The sequence below is a fragment of the Rhea americana genome, unplaced genomic scaffold (assembly GCF_003343005.1).
Source record: "Rhea americana isolate MKP2758 unplaced genomic scaffold, rheAme1 scaffold_1, whole genome shotgun sequence".
Classification (NCBI taxonomy): Eukaryota; Metazoa; Chordata; class Aves; order Rheiformes; family Rheidae; genus Rhea; species Rhea americana.
Genome location: NW_028185038.1, coordinates 10,399,303 through 10,421,916, shown reverse-complemented (window position 1 = coordinate 10,421,916; position 22,614 = coordinate 10,399,303). Strand labels below are relative to the sequence as shown.

Sequence of the window (22,614 nt, the reverse complement as noted above, 5' to 3'; positions counted from 1 at the left end):
ATATTTTCATGAATCTTTGGAAGAGATGGAAAATCAAGGGGATTTTCATAAGTAACACTTTAATAGGAGAGACATTTTTAACTTTCCCTTGATAAAACACTGACTATAAACAGGGTGTCTTCAATTTGGCTGTACAGATTCACTAAATAAAATATTCATCCAGTAAGCTTACAGAGTATCATTCTACTTCAGTTAGGGGTTAATGTTACCATGATTTTGTATTGTAGTAGCAAATGGAGATCCTTAGATATTCCTGTTTTACTTTACCATGACACTACAAGTATGATATACCAAAATGTCCTTGCCTAAAGGAGTTAAAATATTAGAATCTGTTCCTTATGCAGATATATTAAAAAAAATTTATTTCTTTTCAGATAACAATGGTGGCTTTTTATTTTAAATTGACATTTATTTAGGTTTAAATAGATGTTAATCTATACCCCACTTCAGTAGTTGAGACTCTTCCTTGACATCTTTGGCCTGTGGATGAAGCTTATATCCAATCTTCTGGGTTATTTTCCTTCAGTAGGTGAGTTTTACCACAATGGCAAAATAAGCGCTCACCAGAGACAGTGAAATGTTCAGTAAGAATTCCTCTGTGTTAATAAGGCTGAGGAGAAAAGCCATTTGCTGCTTCACCTTGGGCAACAGCACTGCTACAGCTAACCCTTCCAATACCGAGAAGAAGTAGTATTCATCCAGTTATGACAGTGTACGGGCAAAGAAAAACACATGAAGCACATGACAATGGAGCCAAATTTTGGAGTAGAAACAAGCTTTGATAATGTTCCCCTCCCCCTCCCCCAAAGAAAGAAAAATAAAAAAACACATCTTTGCTTGTTTTGTATTTCTGATGATTTGTATACTAATGACAACCATTTGTGCACTGTTATTGTAATACTAGGTTTGCCAGTGTAATACTAAGCCTCTTAAAGGACTTCACCAAAGTAACTAAAACCCAAAATATACAGAGACACCATGCCCATAAAATTCACATTTTCTATCAAACCTAATTGCTGCAGTATAGATCCCCAAACGATAAAGCAGTTACTATAAAGAGACAAAATTTGAGCTTTTTCAGAAGGTGCTGGAATGTATCTTGAAATCATATACATTTCAGAGTTGTCATCACTTAGGGGTCATCCTCATGTTGTCGTATTCTGTCCCTCTCATCTGTTCATAATAAAATGGAATATTCAATAGTCTCAACTCTTTTAAACTTAAAAATTGTGTGACAGGCACTGAAGAAGCAGATAATTCCTCATGTATGGGAAAGATCACTCCTTCCTCTGTACTTCTTGGTAAATCTGCTACAATCTGCTTCAGTATTTATCTTTAACACTTGGTGTGGCAGGAAATGAGCCAGGCAGGAAATAAGAAAACAGTTTAAAAGTTTCCAAGAGTGCTTTAGACTTTTCTGGAGCCAAAGCCTCCAGGTATTAGAAATGACTTCCTGCTTGCTTTACCACACTATAAAATAGACCTTTAAGGTTTTAGATTTTAGAGATATTCTTCGAAACCTTCTCATTGAATAATATGGTACAGTTGGTGATGCCAGGGTATTATTTTTTAGCAGATTGTGTTTAAGAGGAGAATAACAAGTTAGAAAAGAATTCCTTGGGATGTACCAACAGTCAAGAAACTTGGATGTTTGGCACCTTTGTGAGCTCTTACACTATCATTATCAGTTAAGTATCCAAGCCTGTTCAGATAATCACAATCCTTGAAATCTTCTGTTAGTAAGCATACACAAATTTGAATAGAAGACATTGAAAATATTGGAAAAAGCAAAAAAAGGAGGAAAAGTCCAAATAATGGTTGCATATAGTCACTGAAATCAAGAATAAATCTCCAGAACAGATTATGGAGTAGCTATGCACCCAATTTACTGTTCAACTTTATTTCATTGCCATTGTTACTTCTCTAATATCATTATATTTTGCTATTTGTTGCAATTTCTTCCAGAACATAGACCAGGATGAGATCTACTAAGTCAAATGTAGACATCAGTTGCTCTATAGTCAGTAGATAGGAATAGGCCCTTCTATAGCCTCATTCATCCTAACCCAGTGTCCTAAAATAAGTGAGATTAATTACCCTCTAAATGTGCCTGGTTTTCTCCATTGAAAGTAAAAGTCACCAACATCAGGTTTAAATGTCTACATGGTATATATCTACAGTTTAGTGGAGAAAAATCCTAAATCTTGTTTTCTTATCTACTTAGGTAGTGTCTGAGTCAGTAAATTTTGGGGTGCTTGAACAATGGTAGGTTGCAATTAAGAATTAACAGCTTAAAGAAGTGTTTAGTGGGATGATATTGAATAATTATACAGTAATTCCAGTAAGCCTAAATTTAATTGAATTGAGTAGAGGCCCTCTAATATTCTGGGTTATTTCTTTCTCCCTGTAAAAGCATAAAATATATGTTTCTTTAAGAGATGTTGGAAGATACAACAGAAAGCAAAAAGATCAAGAGGTCATTTTTATGAAGTTTAATGAGAGTTTTACCCTGAAAAATTTTATTCTAAAGATGACAAGCTAAAACAGTCTTCATAAATTTAGACTTTCTTTTATTGGAAGTGCTTTCTTTTCTTTAGTAATGATTAGAATTCCCATAATCCAGGACAGAAGATTATGGACTGCAGCCATAGACTAAAATAGATTTTATTTTTATTGCTGCCCATCGGATAGCAAGAAGTAAAAAAAGGCCAAGTACTTTGCAGCAGTGCTTTTTGGTGTGCAGAATGACAGCTGATCAACAAGATTGTGTGCTAAGGTATCACAGTTTGGAACTTATACCATCACTGTCAGTGACAATGCTTTTAAATTTAAATTTAAATGCTAGGCAAAGGTTAACTATCAATTGTTTGGGATATTTTTTTGTTCTGCATTTCTGTTACACTTCAGAGTTGATGTAACTGGAGAGAAGGCAGCCTGATTTTCTTCTTATTTTGATATTTTATCCTTTGAAAAACCAGCTGAAGTCTTTTGAGAGTTTGGTGCCTATACCGTAATTGAGCTTTGTAAGCCTGCACAACAATAATTGCCTTCAGGTAGGATTCAGCTAATACTTCTACTCATGCATATAGCAGAAAAAGATGAGTTTCTCTCATTTCTTTCTGCTATATTGATTTCCCATTGATAATAGAAATAAGTGTATAAAATCCGTATTTTTACCATTAACACTAGTTTTCCTGACTTTTTTTATGTATGTGCTACAAGTAGAGGCCTTTCATCACCCCTGCCTGTCATCTCAGAGGTGATAACTAGCTAGATACACAACTCTGCAAAGAAAGCAATTTAAAATAGCATGCTTAATTTCATAGTTGGGATGTTTTATGGGTAAGCTTGATCAATTAATAAGCTAAGATAAGTGGTCTTTCTCAATAACATGCTGAGGAAGTCAGAGGGAGAGTAAAGCTGATTATCTTTTTGCATTGTTTGTATTATAGTCTCTGATTGTAATCTCAAACAGAAAAAAAAATCATTTTAAAACTAGAAATGTAATCTCTTTCTGTTCTATTTAAAAACTTTTTTCTCTATGAATATCTACTTTTCTTTAATTTACATCTTTCCTTTATCTAAAAGAAATTTCTTGGATTTTTGTGATCTCTATTTGGAGGCTGTACTAAAAGCAGTGAATCTCTTCGATGTAATTACTATAATAAATTCTGCTCATAAATATCATCTGTTACAGGAACATAGTTTGTAAAATTTGTAGGATTTTTATGGATCATATTGTTGACAGTCACATCATGTTTGAAATCAGCTAAGTTTCTCATTACCACCACTTCTATTTTATGGCACTACAAACTTCAAATGACTACTAGTTAAAAAGCATTTTTTAGATTTTCAAATGAAAATTTATTCATGAGAAAATTACTTTTGTTTTGAGGCCAAAATGCCTCTTCTTCTCTACAAGTTATATTTGTAGGCTTCGTTTTACTGGGAATTAGCCATATTCTTTTAACCTCTTCTCCACAGGTCTGTCTTACTAAGCATTTTTTAGGCACTTGGGGCCAAATTCAAAAATATATTTAAGAGCCTAAGTAACATTTAGACAAAATTTGCATAGATAAATCCTGCTCATTGGTCACTGCCTGTGACTTCCACAGGCACAGCGTATCTGTGAAAACATTTCTATGTTTCTATAGGTTCACTATGGCCCATGTCTCTGCCAGGTTGGCTGCTTAGCCAGTTACCTCCTGGGCCTGATACACTCTGGAAACAAAAAAGTGTGGGGTTTTTTTGCATTTTATTTTTGTATTTTTTCTCATATGCAGCCTGATTTGGTGGTCGTGCTCTGAATATGACGCCCTCCATCAGTCTGTCCAGTAGTGATGATAACTTTTTTTTACAAAGTTATCATCATTATGATGTGTGGCAATTTGAGTATTTCCCCAGGAGGCAGGAGATCTTATGCCTCAGTCTGCGGGATTTGAATTCACAGTTCTGCCATCCCAAAGGAGTGCCCTGACCACGAGCTATATTCTAGCTGGGAGTGTAACATTCCCTCCCTGAGTTACTCTGTTCAGGCGACTTCTACCATGTACAGAGAGACTCAGGAAGAAAAACAAAAGGAGTTTAAGGTTACAGAGTGATTATTGATGAATACATACAGAAGACCATTAGGACTAAAGAACTAGTACTAATATACTCACTGCTCCTGTCAAGATCCTTGAATAGTTTGTTGGCCATCCATCAGATGAGAAAGAGTTGGCTTCGCTTGCTCCTTGGGACAGGCTCATTGTCACTTGCGGAATTGCTGCCATCGAGTTCAGCTCATTTTTCTTTCAAGTTTGCGTCTTTTCGTGTTGGTATTTGTCCTCTGAAATTATTGAGCTGATGTCTCAACGATTACACTCTGTTTTTATTTTCTAATATTCCGTGACTTTCTTGTATGTACGTTTGCACATCTTAAAGAGGCTACAGTCTATCTGTACTACCCTAGTTTGACTAATCATTTCATGGTGATATAGGATCAATTTTTTTTCCCCTGGAATCCTGATATCCCTAGTCTGTAACAGCTCCATTATTTATGGAAAATAAGTGATATTATCAAAAATATATATATATATATAAGGTTAATCTGATGCAATCTTCCTCCAATAAACCCATGCTGCTTTTCAGTAGATGATATTTTTTAACACTGTGTTCAATTTAGCTTCCTTTCAAATTTTGTTGGAGTATCACACCTCTAGTTATCAGTTACACTTTTTTCTCTTTTTAAGTAAGAGGAAGTATGAATTGAACATGGGTAATCTATGTGTTGATCAGTTTGACGGATTATGTATATCACATAACTTCTTAATGTTTGGTACTGATACTGATACCAGTATCACCTAATAAAGGTATTAGTTCATGATTATATATTTCGACCTCCAACATGATGGTTTCTATTCAGTATGCTCCATTCCTGTTGACATTTACTTGTGTCCAATCTTACTATTGTAAACAGTGAGATTAAAGGATGTATTATTTGGACCATACCTTTAATTCTGAACCCATTGCAGTTGCATAGTGACCGCTATCCTTCTTCCTACAAAGCTACCAGAGAGTTTTTTGTTTGTTTAAAATTGCTTTGTAGTATCTGACTCAATTCAATTTTTGGAGATTTTTTCCAGATTCATGCTCTTTCTGGTCTTCAAGGTGTATTTTTCTATGCTCATCAGAGTATTTTCCACTTCTTTATATCTCTTTGTTTACTCCTTCTGTTCTTTCATGAGTAGTTTATCAACATAGGATCTCAGAAACCTGCTGTACATGTTTGTGAAAATAAAAACAAAAAATAAATATCCAGGATAAAATTGTCTTTGAGTCTTACAATAACTAGTCTATATAAATATTTATGCCAGAAATGTTTTACTTTTAAATGTTTGTTTCTTTCACTTTTTAAGGAAACACATAATCAGACCTATGCATAATAAAAAAGAAAGAAAAAGATGACAAAATTCAGCAGCAAGGAAAATATTTTAGTGACTGTCCAAGCTACTAGTGTTTTTTCGTAAGGCTATTAATAGGAAAAATAGGATTTTTTTTTCACAGTTATATTCATTTCCTTACAATTACGGCATGGATTTTGATAAAAAGTGTTTGGTTTTGCAGTGCTCTTATTGTATACAGTCAAATGAGAAGGGCAATGGAGATTTGGAGATTTTTTTTTCTTTTCTATGCTAGTTATGTTTTTGTTTGCTTGTTTAAGGTAATGGGAGCAGAGGAGAGGAAGTATTAGGAAGGGATAAAGGTAGGATCCAACCATGCCAAAGAAAGTGGTTGATTGTTCTCTAAGTTAAACTACAAGCATTTGCATTTTGATGCAAATTTAGAGATGATTTGTGCAGATAAGTATTTAGTTTCACCTTCGTATATATGTCAACTACACTTAGTTACCTTCAATTAGAGAAAACTTCTGGTTTTTTACCAATGAGTGTTTACCAGGAATGGATAATGAAGCAATCAATATACTGCAATGAAAAATCCGTGACTGGCAGGAAGGTGGAAGAGTTGAACTATTATTTTTAAATTGAACTCTGGCATTGGGATATATGAATAGAAAAGCACAGGAACTCGGATGTTTAAACTCTTGTATGACACTTGAAAAATAGACAATAGTAATGAATGTTCGATGTATGCCCTTTTCATGCTGATATTTGTTTTTTATAAAGCTGAATGAGGAGAACATTGTGACCCGGCTACCGTCCGGCAGTATGTCCAGTTGGGGCTGCTGAGAATGCAGATACAGAGCTATGGATTCAGAATGTTAAACCTCACTAGTACCACTAATGATACCAGTAATCTCTTCTGCAAATTCAGGAACCAAAGGATGTGAGGATTTCCTCTAAAGATGAAAAAGATTTATCTAGCAAAGACTCCTGAAGGAAGATGATGCCCATTTCCCAAGTCTTAATAAATTTGGGTTGACAGGTTAACTGAAAAGGTAGCCCTAGGGAAAAGCTTGTATTCAGGGCATGAGGTTAACTGAGGAAAAGACAAGAATAAAACCGAGGCATATGACTTCATAGTACAAAATGTGATTTTACATTCTGACAGAGAATTAGGAGCTAGGGGCTGGTGATATAAGAAGATTTTTATAGATTTTTTTGTGATCAGATATCCACATGATTATAAACACCAACATTGTATTTTAAAATGCTTAACTTGGTAGAAGTATTTGCCATGTTTATATAGTACTGCTAAAATATAAAGTGGTAAATAGAGGCAAATATAACCAAAGTCCAAGAGGACAACGGCAGTGGTCATTAAATCACCTCATATCTGGACAATTTCAGGTCATTTCAGTAGAATCTGTATGGGACATGATGCACTGCATCAATATGACAGGCTGTGACTTCCATCTCATGTCAAGATTTAGCTCTGTTTGCCAACTACCTCATCATCATCTGCCTTTTCTCATTTTAATTATCTGTATTTTCCTTTTTAAGAGACTGTTTTTACTAAGTGCTCAGCACAAAACATAGTCCTTGAATTGGAGATCTTTGTTCTAAGGAAAGAGACTGAGTGCGGATACATATCAAAATTGCGAGGAAGCAGAGCTAGGTTGCTGTCTGATTCATTTTTTAAACACTTCCTTACTATTATTAAAGTTACTAAAGATGTTATAAACAATCCAGAAAATATAATCCTTGTACGGGGTTCAAATGTAGGGAGGAAAATGACTTGATGAATCTGAGAAGGGAAAAGTGTATGAGCAATGAGGAGGTTGTGGTTGAAGAGGTGCTAAATGAGATCTAACCATCAGAGCTAGGAGGAGAAGTGATAAGAGCCAAATTGAATATATAGGAAAAATATAATCTTATAGACCCCAGAAACTGGAAAGATTGCAGGAAATAAATGGAAATTATGTCATGCACAAATGTCACTATGAAAAGAACATGTGCATTCAATGTATAAGTAACATGCTCTTGAAGGACACCCATGTAGCATGTACGTGAAAATCAACAAACTCTTGAACCATATTTGTGGTAGAAATCACTTAGTTAAGTTTTTATGAGCTAAGATGGCTAATACTAGATTTTCATGCATAATAACACATGACTATTGCCTTATTCCTATGTCTAGGACCAATAGAAAATATATTAACACAATGGTAATACTTCTACTTGTATTCACGAATTTGTCAGGCTGACTGACGGGACTCACATTTATTTAATTTAAAAGCTTCTTGGCTGTCTTTAATATAAAAATTGCCTTTGATATAAAATTGGTCTACAACAATTACCTAGTAATCTTTGTATAGTAATTTTTTCAGTCTTACGAAAAACAAAATTGAGGACACTGAAATCTGTTCTTCTTTCTGTAGTCTATTTTTGCTAAACATTATCTGGTGTACTTAGTCACCTAGAAACTCCTGATGTTATTAACATCATGATTTTCCATGGTTTTATGGTCAAATGTGTTTCCAGCTGCACAACTTATCTTATATGATAAAAGTCAATTCACAGCATAATTATATTTTCTACTACTGTTTTCTAATTTGTAAGCAGCAAAAATTATGCTGCCCTAAAAGAGGGAAGAAGCTATAGAAAAAATTCCTGAAAAAGCCCTCTATTCAGTTGTCATTTCATCTGCAATTCTTGTAATTTATTAATGTTTGTATCACTGGTTAGCTTAAATAGCTATTTTTGCAAATGGGTAATGCAGTAGTACTTATTACAGATACAAATAAAATTTAAAAATAAATTAAATAAATAAAATTAATAAAAGATTAAAAACAGGAAAACTGTAAAGCAGTGTAACAATGGGATTTGGGTCTGAAATATGTAGACTGACTTCAGAAACTAGACTTTGGCAGACTGTAGATAGTTCCAAAAATTGTCTCAAACCAACTAATCTCAAAATGGTATAATTTCTGAAGTTAACTAAGAATCATGGAATCCTAGACAACATACCTATTCTGCACAAAAAGTTTCTTAAGTATCAAACTATGATCAGATATATCCTGGTTGGGAGGCAAAAGCTGTGCGCATAAGCTCCATCATTAGAGGTACATAGAGAGATAGTTCACTTAACTATCTTGAAAAGCTAAATGTGGTCATATCATGACCAAGTCTATCACACTGCTGTGTTTGTTCGGAAGTGTCGTATCAATGACAGTGACACCAACTTCAGGAGTGATTAGTATATGAAGTATATTCGAGATCTTTACCCAGAGAGAACTTGAACTCATAGGTTTCATGTCCTCGCATCACCTGGCATTAAGCGCTCACTGTAGGAAAACTTGCCGCTTCCTTTGCTGAAGCTGAGCTCCTTTTTACAGAAAAAAAGGCAGGCTTCATGGAATCAGAAGGAGAGCAGGGAGTCTGATGCCTACACCCCTGTCATTGGAGCATCCTTTGCTGCCGTAGGGCAGGCCTGGAGTAGGCCAGGTTTTGGTGTTTTACCTCATTTATTACTCAGGAACTCCTTCATATAAAATGCATGAATGTTTCTGAAGTTAGACGCTCTGCCAGATATGCCTTCTTCAAATTCAATGCCACATTTTCTGGGCTACATTCTAAAATATCCAGTGTTATAAAACTGAACAGTCACCTGTACTATCATAATATTATCAAGAATATAAAATTGCTACTAGAACAATTTTTCTGTTTTTCATATAATTTATTTTTATTATGTCACTAAGTTCTCTAAATCATAGTAATACAATAAGTAAACTTTTTGTTGTTGTTGTTTATTTTTTAGTGCTTTTCTGTATCTTAGGATTTCATTTTGCTAACCTACTGCAACTGTGTCTGAAACTCCACTGGAAACAGCCCAGTTTTCCCTCTCATGTAGCAGACAGGCAATTACCAACAAGATCTTTTGGACAGATACATGCAGTTGTTCTTTTTTCTCATTTTCAAGGGAGAATAGAAAAAAGAGGCAATGTGCATTAGGGATTGAGCAGGGGAAGCAGATATTCTTCCTTTTGAGCTAGAGCCATGTTAAATTTATACACTGAGGCATAACACAGAAAACAAAAAAATCCTAATGAAAAAGATAATTCCAAAAGACAAAAGCAAACAGCCGTGAGTCCCAATTTATCCCCTTTTCCTCAGATTTCCAAAATTAGTGGGAACTATTGACAGATGATAGAGACTTTACAAAATGGTGGGTGTTAGAAATATATAAGTAAAATTTGTACATAAAGGTCATCAATGCTTTGGAACAATACAATTGTTACTATTTTTCACAACATTTTTTTTATACTTGTTCAGCTTGGTCTTCTGGAACCTGGCATACTTCACTTCTTTTAGAAAGATCTTGTGGCTCTTCCTCCAAGAGCAACAAAATAAACCAATAAATAATATTTCAATATGCAAGCATTCAAATTGGAAGTATTTTAATGAGAATTATAGCAGCTGAAAACACAATATAGTTTTTCTGTTAAGTATTCAAGTTAGTAACTTCACATGTTTATTGTATTGTAGGTGCAGGAATGGCTGTGCTTAAACTGCCAGACCCAAAGGGCAATGTCAGGACAGCTTGGGGATATGGGCAAGGTGCCTCCTCCAAAACCAGTCCCTTCGCAACCGGTATCCAAAGCACCTGTCCCTCCTCAAAAACAACCTGTGCCTACTGTCTCACATTCCCCTCAGAAGACTTCCACACCGTCCACTCAAACAGCAGAAAAGTTAAAAGAAGAACCAGGAATTCAGAAAGAAGTTCCAAAACATCAACAGGGGAGACTGGAAAAAACATTGTCAGCTGATAAAATCCAACAAGGAATTCAAAAAGAAGATCCAAAACTTAAGCAGGGAAAACTTGCCAAGATACCCTCTGCTGATAAACTCCAGCGTGTCTCTCAGAAGGAAGACCCAAGACTCCAGCAAGCAAAACTGACAAAGACACTCTCGTCTGATAAAATTTTACATGGAGTTCAGAAGGAAGATGCAAAATTTCAAGAGGCAAAACTGACAAAGGCATCTTCAACTGATAAAATTTTGCATGGAGTTCAGAAGGAAGACGTAAAACTCCAAGAGGCAAAATTGACAAAGGTACCCTCAGCTGACAAAATTCTACATGGAAGTCAGAAAGAAGACCCAAAACTTCAGCAGATTAAAATGTCAAAGACACTGTCAGCTGACAAAATCCAGCCTGCAGATCAAAAGGAAGACGCACAACAGGTGAAATTGTTAAAGGCAGTTTCAGCTGATAAAATCCAACATGGAATTCAGAAAGAAGATCCAAGACTTCAAGATGAAAAAATAGCGAAGACTTCTTCAGCTGACAAAATCCAGCATGAAATCCAGAAGGAAGATTCAAAACTTCAGCAGGGGAAACTGTCAAAGACACTTTCAGCAGATAAATTTCCTACAACAATAAGTTCAGGTCAAAAGAAATCCCTAAGCAAATTGGAAGAAGATAAAAAATCTGAAGTCCTGGAAAAGAAAGCACCACATCCAGAGGACAAAAAAGAGCAAATTACAGCTGAGTTGAAAGACCAACCTGCTGAACAGAAAGTAGAAACTAAAGCACCCCCTAAGGATCTGAAAGCTAAAAAACAAGGGGACGATAACAAAGAGGATTCGACAATTGGAATTCCACAAATGGTTTCAGAAGCTGAGAAAGCTCGGGAAGAAGAAATCCCTGCTCAGACAGCACCCTCGCCAAGACCTGACCTTGTAGAAACAATTAAAGAAAAAACAGTAAGTGTGAGTTTTCTTTTTTTAACCCCTTTGCTGGAATAAGCAATGTAGAACCCGAACCCGACAGACCCTGTCCTTTTAATCTTCCTGCTCTTTATCTTTAGTCTCTGTACGTGATGATTCTCAATGATAAAATCAATTATTCCTGTTGAATAAAAGTTTTCACCAGTTAGTAAAAGTTTTCACCTGTTAGTCCTATGCTCTATGCTCTATTTTTCAATAATCTTTGCATGTTTTTCAGTCTGAAATAGTTCAACATTTGAAACTAAGAAAGGTGCCTGTGTAATTAGCTTCAAACATTTCTGATTTAACTGCTTCTGTAGAGTCTCAGGATTTGGAGCTTAATTGTTGAAGCTGGAACATTTTCATAGTTCTCAATTCCAGGAGGATTGAGTCAGACGTACAGTATGCTGAAGTATAATAAACATTTGAGCAATATTTTGTGGTGCTTGAGCATGGTGTGTTAACATATGTAACCTTTATATCTTTTTAATATTTCATTTGCCTATCTCATGTGGAAAAGTATCTCAGGTAGGGTTCTTGAGGGACTCTCTAGTCACATGAATGGATGAATCAATGGTAGCATGTGCTAGAGGACTGGATGTGTAGTGATCAACAAGACATTTATCAGCTGAAGTGGGTAATATACGCAAGTTGTGGAGGAATGAAAAATGATATATTTTTAACTCAGAACCTCAAATTAGGTGCTGATTATTCTCTTATGAAAGTAGGAGTAGGTGTAAGAAAAGTCTTTTGCCTTTGCCAAAATAAGATTTTCAAATAATTCCAGTCAAAAAAGTTTTCTCTTCTGTGATAACCATGATATTTGGGCAGAAGAATATGCTGATTTTGAAACTGTGAGAGTTCTGCTAAACATATTAAAAATGTTATTATTTTTGTAAATCAAGTTCTCTGTCTGAAATACATCTTCCACGTATTCTGTTCCCTCCCAAGGAGAATGGATACCTTCTGATGATATCAAGAGATATAGTATCAAGAGATGGTCTCACTTGATTATATCACGGGAATCTCTGAACGTAAGATATTAAGTTCAAAGTAACATAACTGGAAATCCTCTCAACTGGATTAAAAAAGGAGGAGACTTAAGAAAATAGAATATCAATTTGGTTATCTCATAGCAAACATTAGACACAATAGCAAGACTTTACAAGGAAAGTATATTTAATTGTTAACAAAATTTCATTTTGGGGGCATTTTCTTTGTAACGTAAAATCAGAAAATCTAGAAAGTAGACTTAGAAATAATTTTTCTTTTGTTAAAAATTCCATTATGTCTGTGGAAAAACACTTGTAAGGGAAAGTATTCATCCGGTACTAGTCTCAGTTCTATCTGGTAATTTTTAAGTTTTACAAAGAGGAGAAAGCGTACTGTGGTCTGGACAAATCTAAGATTCAGATGTTTGATCTCTAGACCTGATAGCAACTGATTTTAGTTGTAGATTAATTAATAATTTCTAATAATCTCTTTGTATACCATTTGAGATATAAATAAATATATTTCACTTCTATTTCACTTACATTTTACTTGCTCCCACTTCCTGCTTATGGAAATCAGGACTACTTGAGTTAATCCATGGATAGAGCTTAGCTTTCTCTTTATCATTTTGGTAGACTATCAAATGAATATAATAATACATACCTTCTCCCAGTTACCTTTGAAGCACACTTAGCTAAAATTTGTAAAGCACTTAGTTTCATGCATAAAAGAAAATACCTAGATATCCATTGTTTCATATACTTAAAACTAGAATACTCTGAAATGCAAAAGAAATTTTGAAAAAGAAATGCCTATTTTTATACACATTATTATTATTATTATTATTATTTTGCCTTGGAAAAATCCTTTGATCCAAAAAATGTTCTAAAATAAAAAATACTGATGCCTCAGCTAGTTTTTGTTTCATAACTCCAGTGTTTTATTGTAATTTATTGAAGTCTTTAAAAGTTCTCTGTGCTGCATGCATTGTTGGATACAATTCTCCCTTAGAGAGCATGTGGCAGAAAAGTAAAGGAAATAAAAATTTAGGAATATCATACATGGATAGTATTTGGTTGGGTAAAGGACAGTATATAGACATTAAAGAATATTTCAGGGCAGAATCACATGAAGGATTTCTGTGATGTATGTTTTTAAATAAGGGTACAGAGGAAAACCTAATACTTTCTGCTGATGCCATTTTATATCCAAATATGTGCAAATGGTAATTAACTACCATTTGTAACATTCCCATAAGCTCAATAAATAACATACAAATTTTTCACCCCCCCCCAAAAAAAAAAAAAAAAAGAGAGAAAAAAAGAAAGAAAGCTCACACTTCAGGCAAGCCCCACAAAATACAGAGAGGCTGAATTTCTGATCCTGAATCTGGTAAAATTAGTGGAGACTCTTGAGCTTTGGAAAATCTCACACAAATCTCAGTGATATTTAGAAATATGGCATTCTTTGAAATAACTGAGAGTTAAATTTTGAAACACATTTAATGATTTGGAACTCAGAGTATATTTTAAGGTATCATAAATCCATTTTTTCTTCCGTGCATTCTTTTGTCAGCAATGTTTTAATCAGTAATCTCTTCAAACAGATTTTAAGGAACGAACTGGCTTTGTTCATGATTTACAGGAGTTCTTCCTGAGAAACCATCCTGTAATATCGGCTGCTCACATGTGCTATAGCAGTTAGCTTTTCTGGCAAGGACATGATAGATGCCTAGAAATCTTGGACAGGTGTGACATATGACTTTGAGAGTATCTGGGAAACGGGTAGTTAATGTATAGGTAGTTTAGCATACCTAAGCACATTACCACGGTGTAAGTTGAGCATGCATTTACAACACATCTGCTATATTGTATAGGTGCCCTTGTGCCTGTCTCCTCATGCTTACCCAGAAATTATCATGTTCTTAGGTTCACTTAGTGGATAAAAGTTAATACATTGTAAATTGACATCATTATTCTACCACATGCCATAAATGACAAAACACAGACCAGTGAGCACAGGCTTTTTTAAGGAGGAAGAGGCCTGTCTATAAGCACTTTTTTCTGGACACAGACAGAAAGTATAAATAAAATAAAGTATTTTGGTACTAGGATTACAAATATGCAAATACAAATTAAGCATTTTAGTCAAACAAGGGCTTTTTCACTCTCTGAAACATCTTTGGGGGATAATGTAGATATAATTATTTCTTATAATGTTGATATGTTTATTTCTTATATAAACAGAATGACCTTTTTTAAATCGTGTGTTCCCGTGGAAAATAGAATTTCTGTTTTGGGCAGCAGAATTTAATCCTACTAACTTTAAATAATTTTGAAAGCTGACAAGATCTTCTTTTTAGAATTTCAGTTCTCTTTCGATGGAGTTCTGATGTAATCTGATAGCCAGTTGTATGTTCTAAAGCAATTTGGATATTGAATATTGTCAAAAATATATATATACATATATACATTTATATATTTAAATTGAGTAAGTGTAAGAATAAATGATACTTAGAAGCAGAAACTTCTAATACAACAGTTATGTGATATATTGTGAATATGATGTATTCATTCGTATTGTGAAACAATAGAAATGCCACTGGAATAGTACAAGCATGTCCTACATCAGATTTTTCATTTCATTTTTACTTTCAGTGCAAATTAAGGGTATTACATTTGCTATTCTTAAATGGTCTTATCCAACCAGCTGCTTATACCAGTTCATCTTGTCTCAGGAAGATCCTCCCATTGATGTCTCTGTTAAAGCTAAATTTATCAAGCATAAAAAACTCACAGTAGGCAAACTTACAGACAAAAGACCATTAAACTACTCTGAAAGACCCAGTAAGTCAACATGTACCAAAGCAGCATCTACTTTCAGCAGAAAAAAAGTTTAAAAGCATTTTTTCATATTGATTCAAATACATTCTTCATTTTCTAAAAGTTGTTAAATGTATATGATCCACAACAACAATTGCTTTTTCAACATTTTCTTTATTCATCTTAAAATCCTATGTTGAATGCAGCATGTTACAAGGTCTGCAATGATGCTATCTTTGCATACATAATAACCAACCCTGTCCAAAATAGATTACCAGTTATTTAAGAATAGATTTAGCTAATGACAGTATCTTAGCTTTCAGTCTGCAGAACATGGGGAAAAAATCCTCTGTGACTACATATTATTTTTCATAGGGAAATGACATGCACATGATGTCAAAATATTTTTGCATAATGTGTATCACAGGCAGACAAGTATATATACAAAAATGATAGAAAATATATTCATATTGTAATAGCCTTAAAAAGAAAATTGTATTTTCTTATCACAGTTATTCCTAGAGATAAAATAAGTACCTCCTTAATGTGGAACCTTATCTTCTCCTTATGGTACAATGTAACAGTCTTTCCCAAAATTCAAGTTCTTATTATTTATAGCAGTGACATTGTGGAAAACACTCTTGTTTGGTCGTTAAGTAGATACTACATGTTGGACTCACAAATAATGTTACCATCACAGGCTACAAGGAGGGAGGCTGAAGTAGTTCAATGCCCCATTATCATCTACACATTTCTGAGTGAAACTATTTAGTTTACACCTTCTGTCTCTGTTTTGCAGTCACTCCATCACTACATCTCCTCATGGAGAACCAAGACCTGACCAACTCACTTTTACCACTAGGACAGATGTCCTAGGTTAATTTTTAGTGATGGACATTAATATTTCTGCATGCATTTTTTTTGTTTTTAGTGGAATGTGTATTTTTTAAAGCGTGCTCTGATACAATGCCCCTAAAATACTTCCTATTTAATAAAGAGAACAAACAGTGTAAATATAATTTACAGAAGTAAAATTAGATTCCCAGCGCTCCTTCATTGTTGATCTTGTTTACAGCTTGTATGAAGAATATATATGACTCTGTCCGTAAGGACTGGGAAATATCATAGTGTTAAACTTTTTGGAGTAAGATATGCTGAAGTGTTGGTGACTTTCCAACAGTCATGTGGAGTACTGTAGGTTTCACCTTATCAATATCTTAATCACAGCCTAATCATTAGAATCGTCCTTAGCAATATTTATTGTGACATTTGATTTTTAGATGCATTTGTTTTGGCTCTGGTAACAGATATTTGGGTCTATCATATTGGTTACAATACTGTTAAGAACAGATGTGTTTTATATTCAGGATAGTATCTGATTTTGCAAAGCATATAATGAAGTTTTTCTGTGAAATAATGATTCTTTAATGTAATATTGATGAGTATAGTAGTATAATATTAATATCCATTATAGTGTTAGTGTTTTAATCTAGGAATATGTGCACAGTGATGCATTTATAGGCAAGAATAGGTACTGTAAATGTTAATCAAATTATTAAAAAGCCAAACTGATTATTAAAAATAAGATGACAGTACTTTTTAATGATATTTTGGTATTAAATGGAACATTAGGGTGATATGCTTTGGAAAATTTTTGTAACTAACAATGGAACATGAGTATAAATGTACCTTTAAATTAAACTTGACCATTGTTATCATTTCTTCAATATTTATTCCACAATAATTAAAAAAAAAAAAAAAAAAAAAAAAAAAAAACTTCAGTGTATTACTAAAAGGAAGTTCCTAAATTAAAGCTTTAATTTAGTAGTTGGCCGTACTTCAGAAATGATTGACTTAGATCAGCAAAGTTGATAAATATTACCTATCTGTATTACTGAAGGAAGTAACAAATATGAAGATCACATCATATTATTAAAATCAAGATACTTTGGCATGCCTTTTTTCTTCCAATTGCCCGGGAAGATGGGGACTTTGTTAGCCTGTCAGCTAAGATGAATACCTATCCTTCAGAGTGTGAGATTCATGACAAGATGCTTTCACTGAGAGCATTTCACAACAAGGAGAGGTAGGAGGGATTTTTTTTCTTTTTTTCATCGAGAAACAGGAAATTGCGGTGTGAAAATACTTACTATAGGATTTTTTGGGGTGGTTTTGTCATCTAAAGAAGGCGTTAGATGTGCTCCTCTTTTTAGAGTTGTGTGGAAGGATCTGGTAGCTCGGAGAATGGCTGGGGGTGTTTAACTAGATCAGAAGGAAAACAGGTTATGATCTTCAGTTAACTGTCTGCCTTGTTTGCTTCCGTATTTCCTTTGATCAGTGCCTGACTCTTCCTTTTCTCCATGCAATTCCGCTTTCCTAAAAGCGGCTTACTTGTATGTTACATATATACTGAGAGACTTCTACTGTACTAAATAGTCAGAAAATACTTGCATAGTGTCAAATCGTGGATATGGAGACCTTCCAGATCGCTTTACCTCATGCCTCAATATTCCACATATTCTGTTGCATGCGACTATGTGTAACACTTAAACTAGAAAAATGAAAACAAAGGTCCTAAATTTCTGATTAAAGTATTGCTAGAGAAGTATAAAAGGTTAAATGAACAAAAAATGTAGCAGACTCCAGAAATACTGCTGGCTGACATTTGGCAATCTCTACTTCTTTCTATCTAGCACTATCTAGGCAATTTTGTAACTTAGGTAACTAAATTCTCATGTAAATTAACTTACAAAAAACTTGCCTCATGCATGTATTACCAAGTGGTAGATTACAATGAGAAAATGTTCTGAAAAAAATAACTATAGTATTTGTTTATATTTAAAAATAAAAGATCATCCTACAACTAACAAAATTGGTTGCCAGTGTGAACGTTCATGCAAAGCATAGTTTGATCAAATCAAAAAAAAAAAAAAAAACCTCACATTTTGAGTACTGTTGTACTGTTTTAATAGCTTTACATAACAAAATTAGTGTTCAGTTATTTATGTTTAAATATAATTCTTCTTGTCATCATAATTTTTCATCTGAGACATTAACTCATCTTTTAGAAAAAGAAAAAGTATTTAATTGCCTGGAGACATTAAGAATTCATATATAAATATATACACACACATATGTATTTATTTTTTTAGGAAAAGGAGGATGAGAAATCAGAGGCATCAAGCTCTCAGCAACAGAAAAGTCCACAAGGTCTGAGTGACACCGGGTATTCTTCTGATGGGATATCAAGTTTACTTGGTGAAATTCCAAGTCATATTCCCAGTGATGAAAAGGATTTACTCAGAGAACCTAGTAAAAAAGACACTGTCTCACAAGAAAGTCCACCAAGCCCCTCAGATCTAGCTAAGCTGGAAAGTACTGTCCTGTCTATTTTGGAGGCTCAGGCAAGTACACTTACTGAAGAAAAATCTGTAAAAAACAAAGAACTTCATGAAACATATGGTGAACAGTCAAAGGATCAACATAAAACAAAGCCTTTGCCAGTTACTCCAGAATCTTACAGTTCAGATGAGGAAGATGTAGAAGACATTCAAGAAGATGAAGAACCCATTGCAGTAGATGGCAAAGAAAGTACTTCCTCACAGAAAGACTACAAGGAAAAAGATGGAGATGACACATCAGCAAGAAGACAACGCTATGATTCTGTGGAAGACAGCAGTGAGAGTGAAAACTCACCTGTCCCAAGGAGAAAAAGAAGAGCTAGTATTGGTTCTTCAAGTAGTGATGAGTACAAACGAGAAGACAGTCAGGGATCAGGTGATGAGGAGGACTTCATTAGAAAACAGATTATAGAGATGAGTGCTGATGAAGATGCCTCAGCTTCTGAAGATGATGAATTTATTAGGAATCAGCTCAAAGAGATCAGTGTTACTGAAAGCCAAAAGAAAGAAGAACTGAAAAGCAAAGCAAAAGGAACAGCTGGAAAACATCGGAGAATGACAAGGAAAAGTACTGCAAGCTATGACGAGGATGCAGGAAGACGACATTCATGGCATGATGATGATGATGAGACTTTTGATGAAAGCCCAGAACCAAAATACAGGGAAACTAAAAGTCAAGACAGTGAAGAACTTACTATAACTGGAGGAGGCGGCCTTCGACGTTTCAAGACAATAGAATTAAACAGTACAATAACAAACAAATATTCTGAGGCATCTGAACATCAGAAGAGTATTTTGTATTTTGATGAAGAGCCAGAGCTAGAAATGGAGAGTCTTACAGATTCTCCAGAAGACAGATCTAGAGGGGAAGGGTCTTCTAGTTTACATGCTTCTAGTTTCACACCAGGTACCTCTCCTACTTCAGTGTCATCACTTGATGAAGATAGTGACAGCAGTCCTAGTCACAAAAAACTAGGAGGGGAGAGTAAACAACAGCGCAAAGCCAGGCATCGATCACATGGTCCTCTTCTTCCAACTATTGAAGATTCTTCGGAAGAAGAAGAGTTACGGGAAGAGGAAGAGCTCCTAAAGGAACAAGAGAAACAACGTGAGTTAGAACAGCAACAGAGAAAAAGTTCTAGCAAAAAATCTAAGAAAGACAAGGATGAACTAAGAGCTCAGAGAAGAAGGGAGCGTCCAAAGACTCCTCCAAGTAATCTTTCTCCCATTGAAGATGCATCTCCAACAGAAGAATTACGACAGGCAGCAGAAATGGAAGAACTGCACCGGTCTTCCTGTTCTGAATATTCACCTAGTATTGAGTCAGATCCTGAAGGATTTGAAATCAGTCCAGAAAAAATAATTGAAGTACAAAAAGTTTACAAATTGCCTACTGCTGTCTCTTTGTACTCTCCAACAGATGAACAGCCTATTGGAATCCCAAAAGAAGAAAGTGGTCAAAAGACATTAAAAAGTGCTGAGGAGGTATATGAGGAGATAATGCACAAGACCCCCAAGTCCAAGCCATTTCAAATGACAAATGAAAAAGATGAAGTATTTGAAAAAGAATCTTTATATGGTGGAATGCTAATAGAGGATTATATTTATGAGTCTTTAGTAGAGGATACTTACAATGGAGCTATTGATACTAATCTTGTAATGAGACAGGATGAGAGTAATGAATATATACAACAGAGAGGAAAAGAGAAAAAAATAAGAACTTCAGATCAGATTTATGAAGAACCACATAAAATTACTGATCTACAGAAAGACTACTATAGTATAGAGCCTTTGCATTCAATTATGCCTCAAGAAGATATTGTTTCTAGTTCTTATATAATCCCAGAAAGTCATGAAATAGTTGTATTAGACAGTGTGGTAACTTCAGCTACTGAGGAAAAGCAGTTGTTAGATGCGGAAGCTGCTTATGAAGAGCTTATGAAACGACAGAGAATGCAGTTAACCCCTGGGTCCAGTCCAACTCAGCCAGCTTCAGGTTTCATTCCTACATCTGATACAAAGGTATCTGCTGGTGGAGAAATAATAGATAGTACATCTTTAACATCAAGCACTACTTCAGCAATCTCAGATGTATCATCTGCCAGTAGTACAGCTCTTTCTATTCCAGATGTTAAAATAACACAGCATTTTACAACAGAGGAAATAGAAGATGAATACTTAACAGATTATGCCAGAGAAATTCAAGAAATAATTTCTCATGAAACATCAATGTTGACATATTCTGAGCCATCAGAAGGTGCTGCATCAGTTTTACCTTCTGATGCAGCTTCCTTGACATCATCTACATCTTCAGTTTGTACCACAGATAGTTCATCACCTATGGATAGTGCAGCCACAGGTTATATGGATACAGCAGATGCTCTAAGTAAGCTAGGAGATTCTGAAGATGTCAGAATGATAATACAAGTTCCCTTAACATCAACAAAAGAGTATTCTGAAGTGAGCACAACTTATGCCTCTGTTGCCAGAGACACTAAAAAGCCAGTTGTAGCATCAGATACAAAGAGTGTGGATCAAACTGTAATTTCTTTGCCTGAAACTGCACCTTCAGTAGTGACAACTACAGTTATAAAGCCCAAGCAATATGTAACTGATTCCACTGCCTTTAGTACCTCCAAAACAGAAAAGGATGGAGCTAGAAAAATTAAAAGTACAGTAGAGGCTGGCATTATCAAAATTCATCGTGAAGATTCACACAAAGAATTGGATCATGATATGACAAGGATTAACTTGACTGGTGCTACATCTGAGCAACCCCCTGTATGTATAGCACCAGTTCCAGCTATAGAGCCTGCATCAGCAACATCTTCTGTTCTTACTACCAGTATTGTAAGTAAGACCACCATGATCTCTGTGCCTTCCTCAGCTCCTACTGTAACATCCAAAGTATTCTCGCTTTTCAGAAGCTCTTCTTTGGATTCTCCTGCACAACCTTCTCCACCTCCACCTCCTCCTCCGCCTCCACCTCCTCCTCCCCCACCATTACCTCCACCTATTTTACCTAAGCCAGCTATTTATCCCAAAAAGAAGCCCCAGGTTAAGACTCCAGTGATGACAGTTCCCACAGTGGTACCTTCAGTCACGAGTGTTACAACAGTAGAGTCCACAGCTGTTTTAAAGAATCATGTGGTACCTATCACAAAAACATATACCCCAACACCACCTCCTGTACCACCCAAACCATCCTCCATTCCAGCAGGGCTTGTTTTCAGTCATAGGCCCACTGAAGTAACTAAACCTCCAATAGCTCCTAAACCAGCCGTTCCTCCGCTCCCAATAGCTGTTCATAAGCCAGCAGAAATACAACCCAAACCAGTAAGTTTGTCATTGACTTCAAGTATGACTCTGAATTTAGTCTCTTCAGCTGAATGCAAATTAACATCTCCCACTTCTCCTTTGTCTCCACATTCTAACAAATCTTCACCAAGGTTGACAAAACCCTCACAGGAAACCTATGTTGTCATCACATTGCCTTCTGAGCCTGGAACTCCTACAGAAGCTATAACTAGTCAGGCTATTACTGGTTGGCCTTTAGAAGTACCTTCTAAAGAACAGATTCCCCAGCCTATGCAACCATTGTTTACTCCATCAGTGAAAGCTATGGAAATTCACAGTGTGACAGATGAGAGTATGTACACTTCAGGTGCTTTGCAAACTGTTCCTGTCACAACACAATTAACTTTTGAAAAAATACCTAGTACAAAAACAAAAATAATAACAACAGAGCTA

General features: G+C 35.1%; 1 protein-coding gene across 1 annotated transcript in view; it reads left to right on the top strand.

The window, feature by feature from the left end:
- LOC146601832 (protein piccolo-like) overlaps positions 1 to 22,614 on the top strand; it is a 177,975-nt gene that overhangs the window by 155,195 nt on the left and 166 nt on the right. The window contains exons 4-5 of the mRNA XM_085325757.1: positions 10,428 to 11,645; positions 18,616 to 22,513. Coding sequence (XP_085181883.1) covers positions 10,428 to 11,645; positions 18,616 to 22,513 — 5,116 coding nt within the window. The remainder of the gene's footprint in view (positions 1 to 10,427; positions 11,646 to 18,615; positions 22,514 to 22,614) is intronic.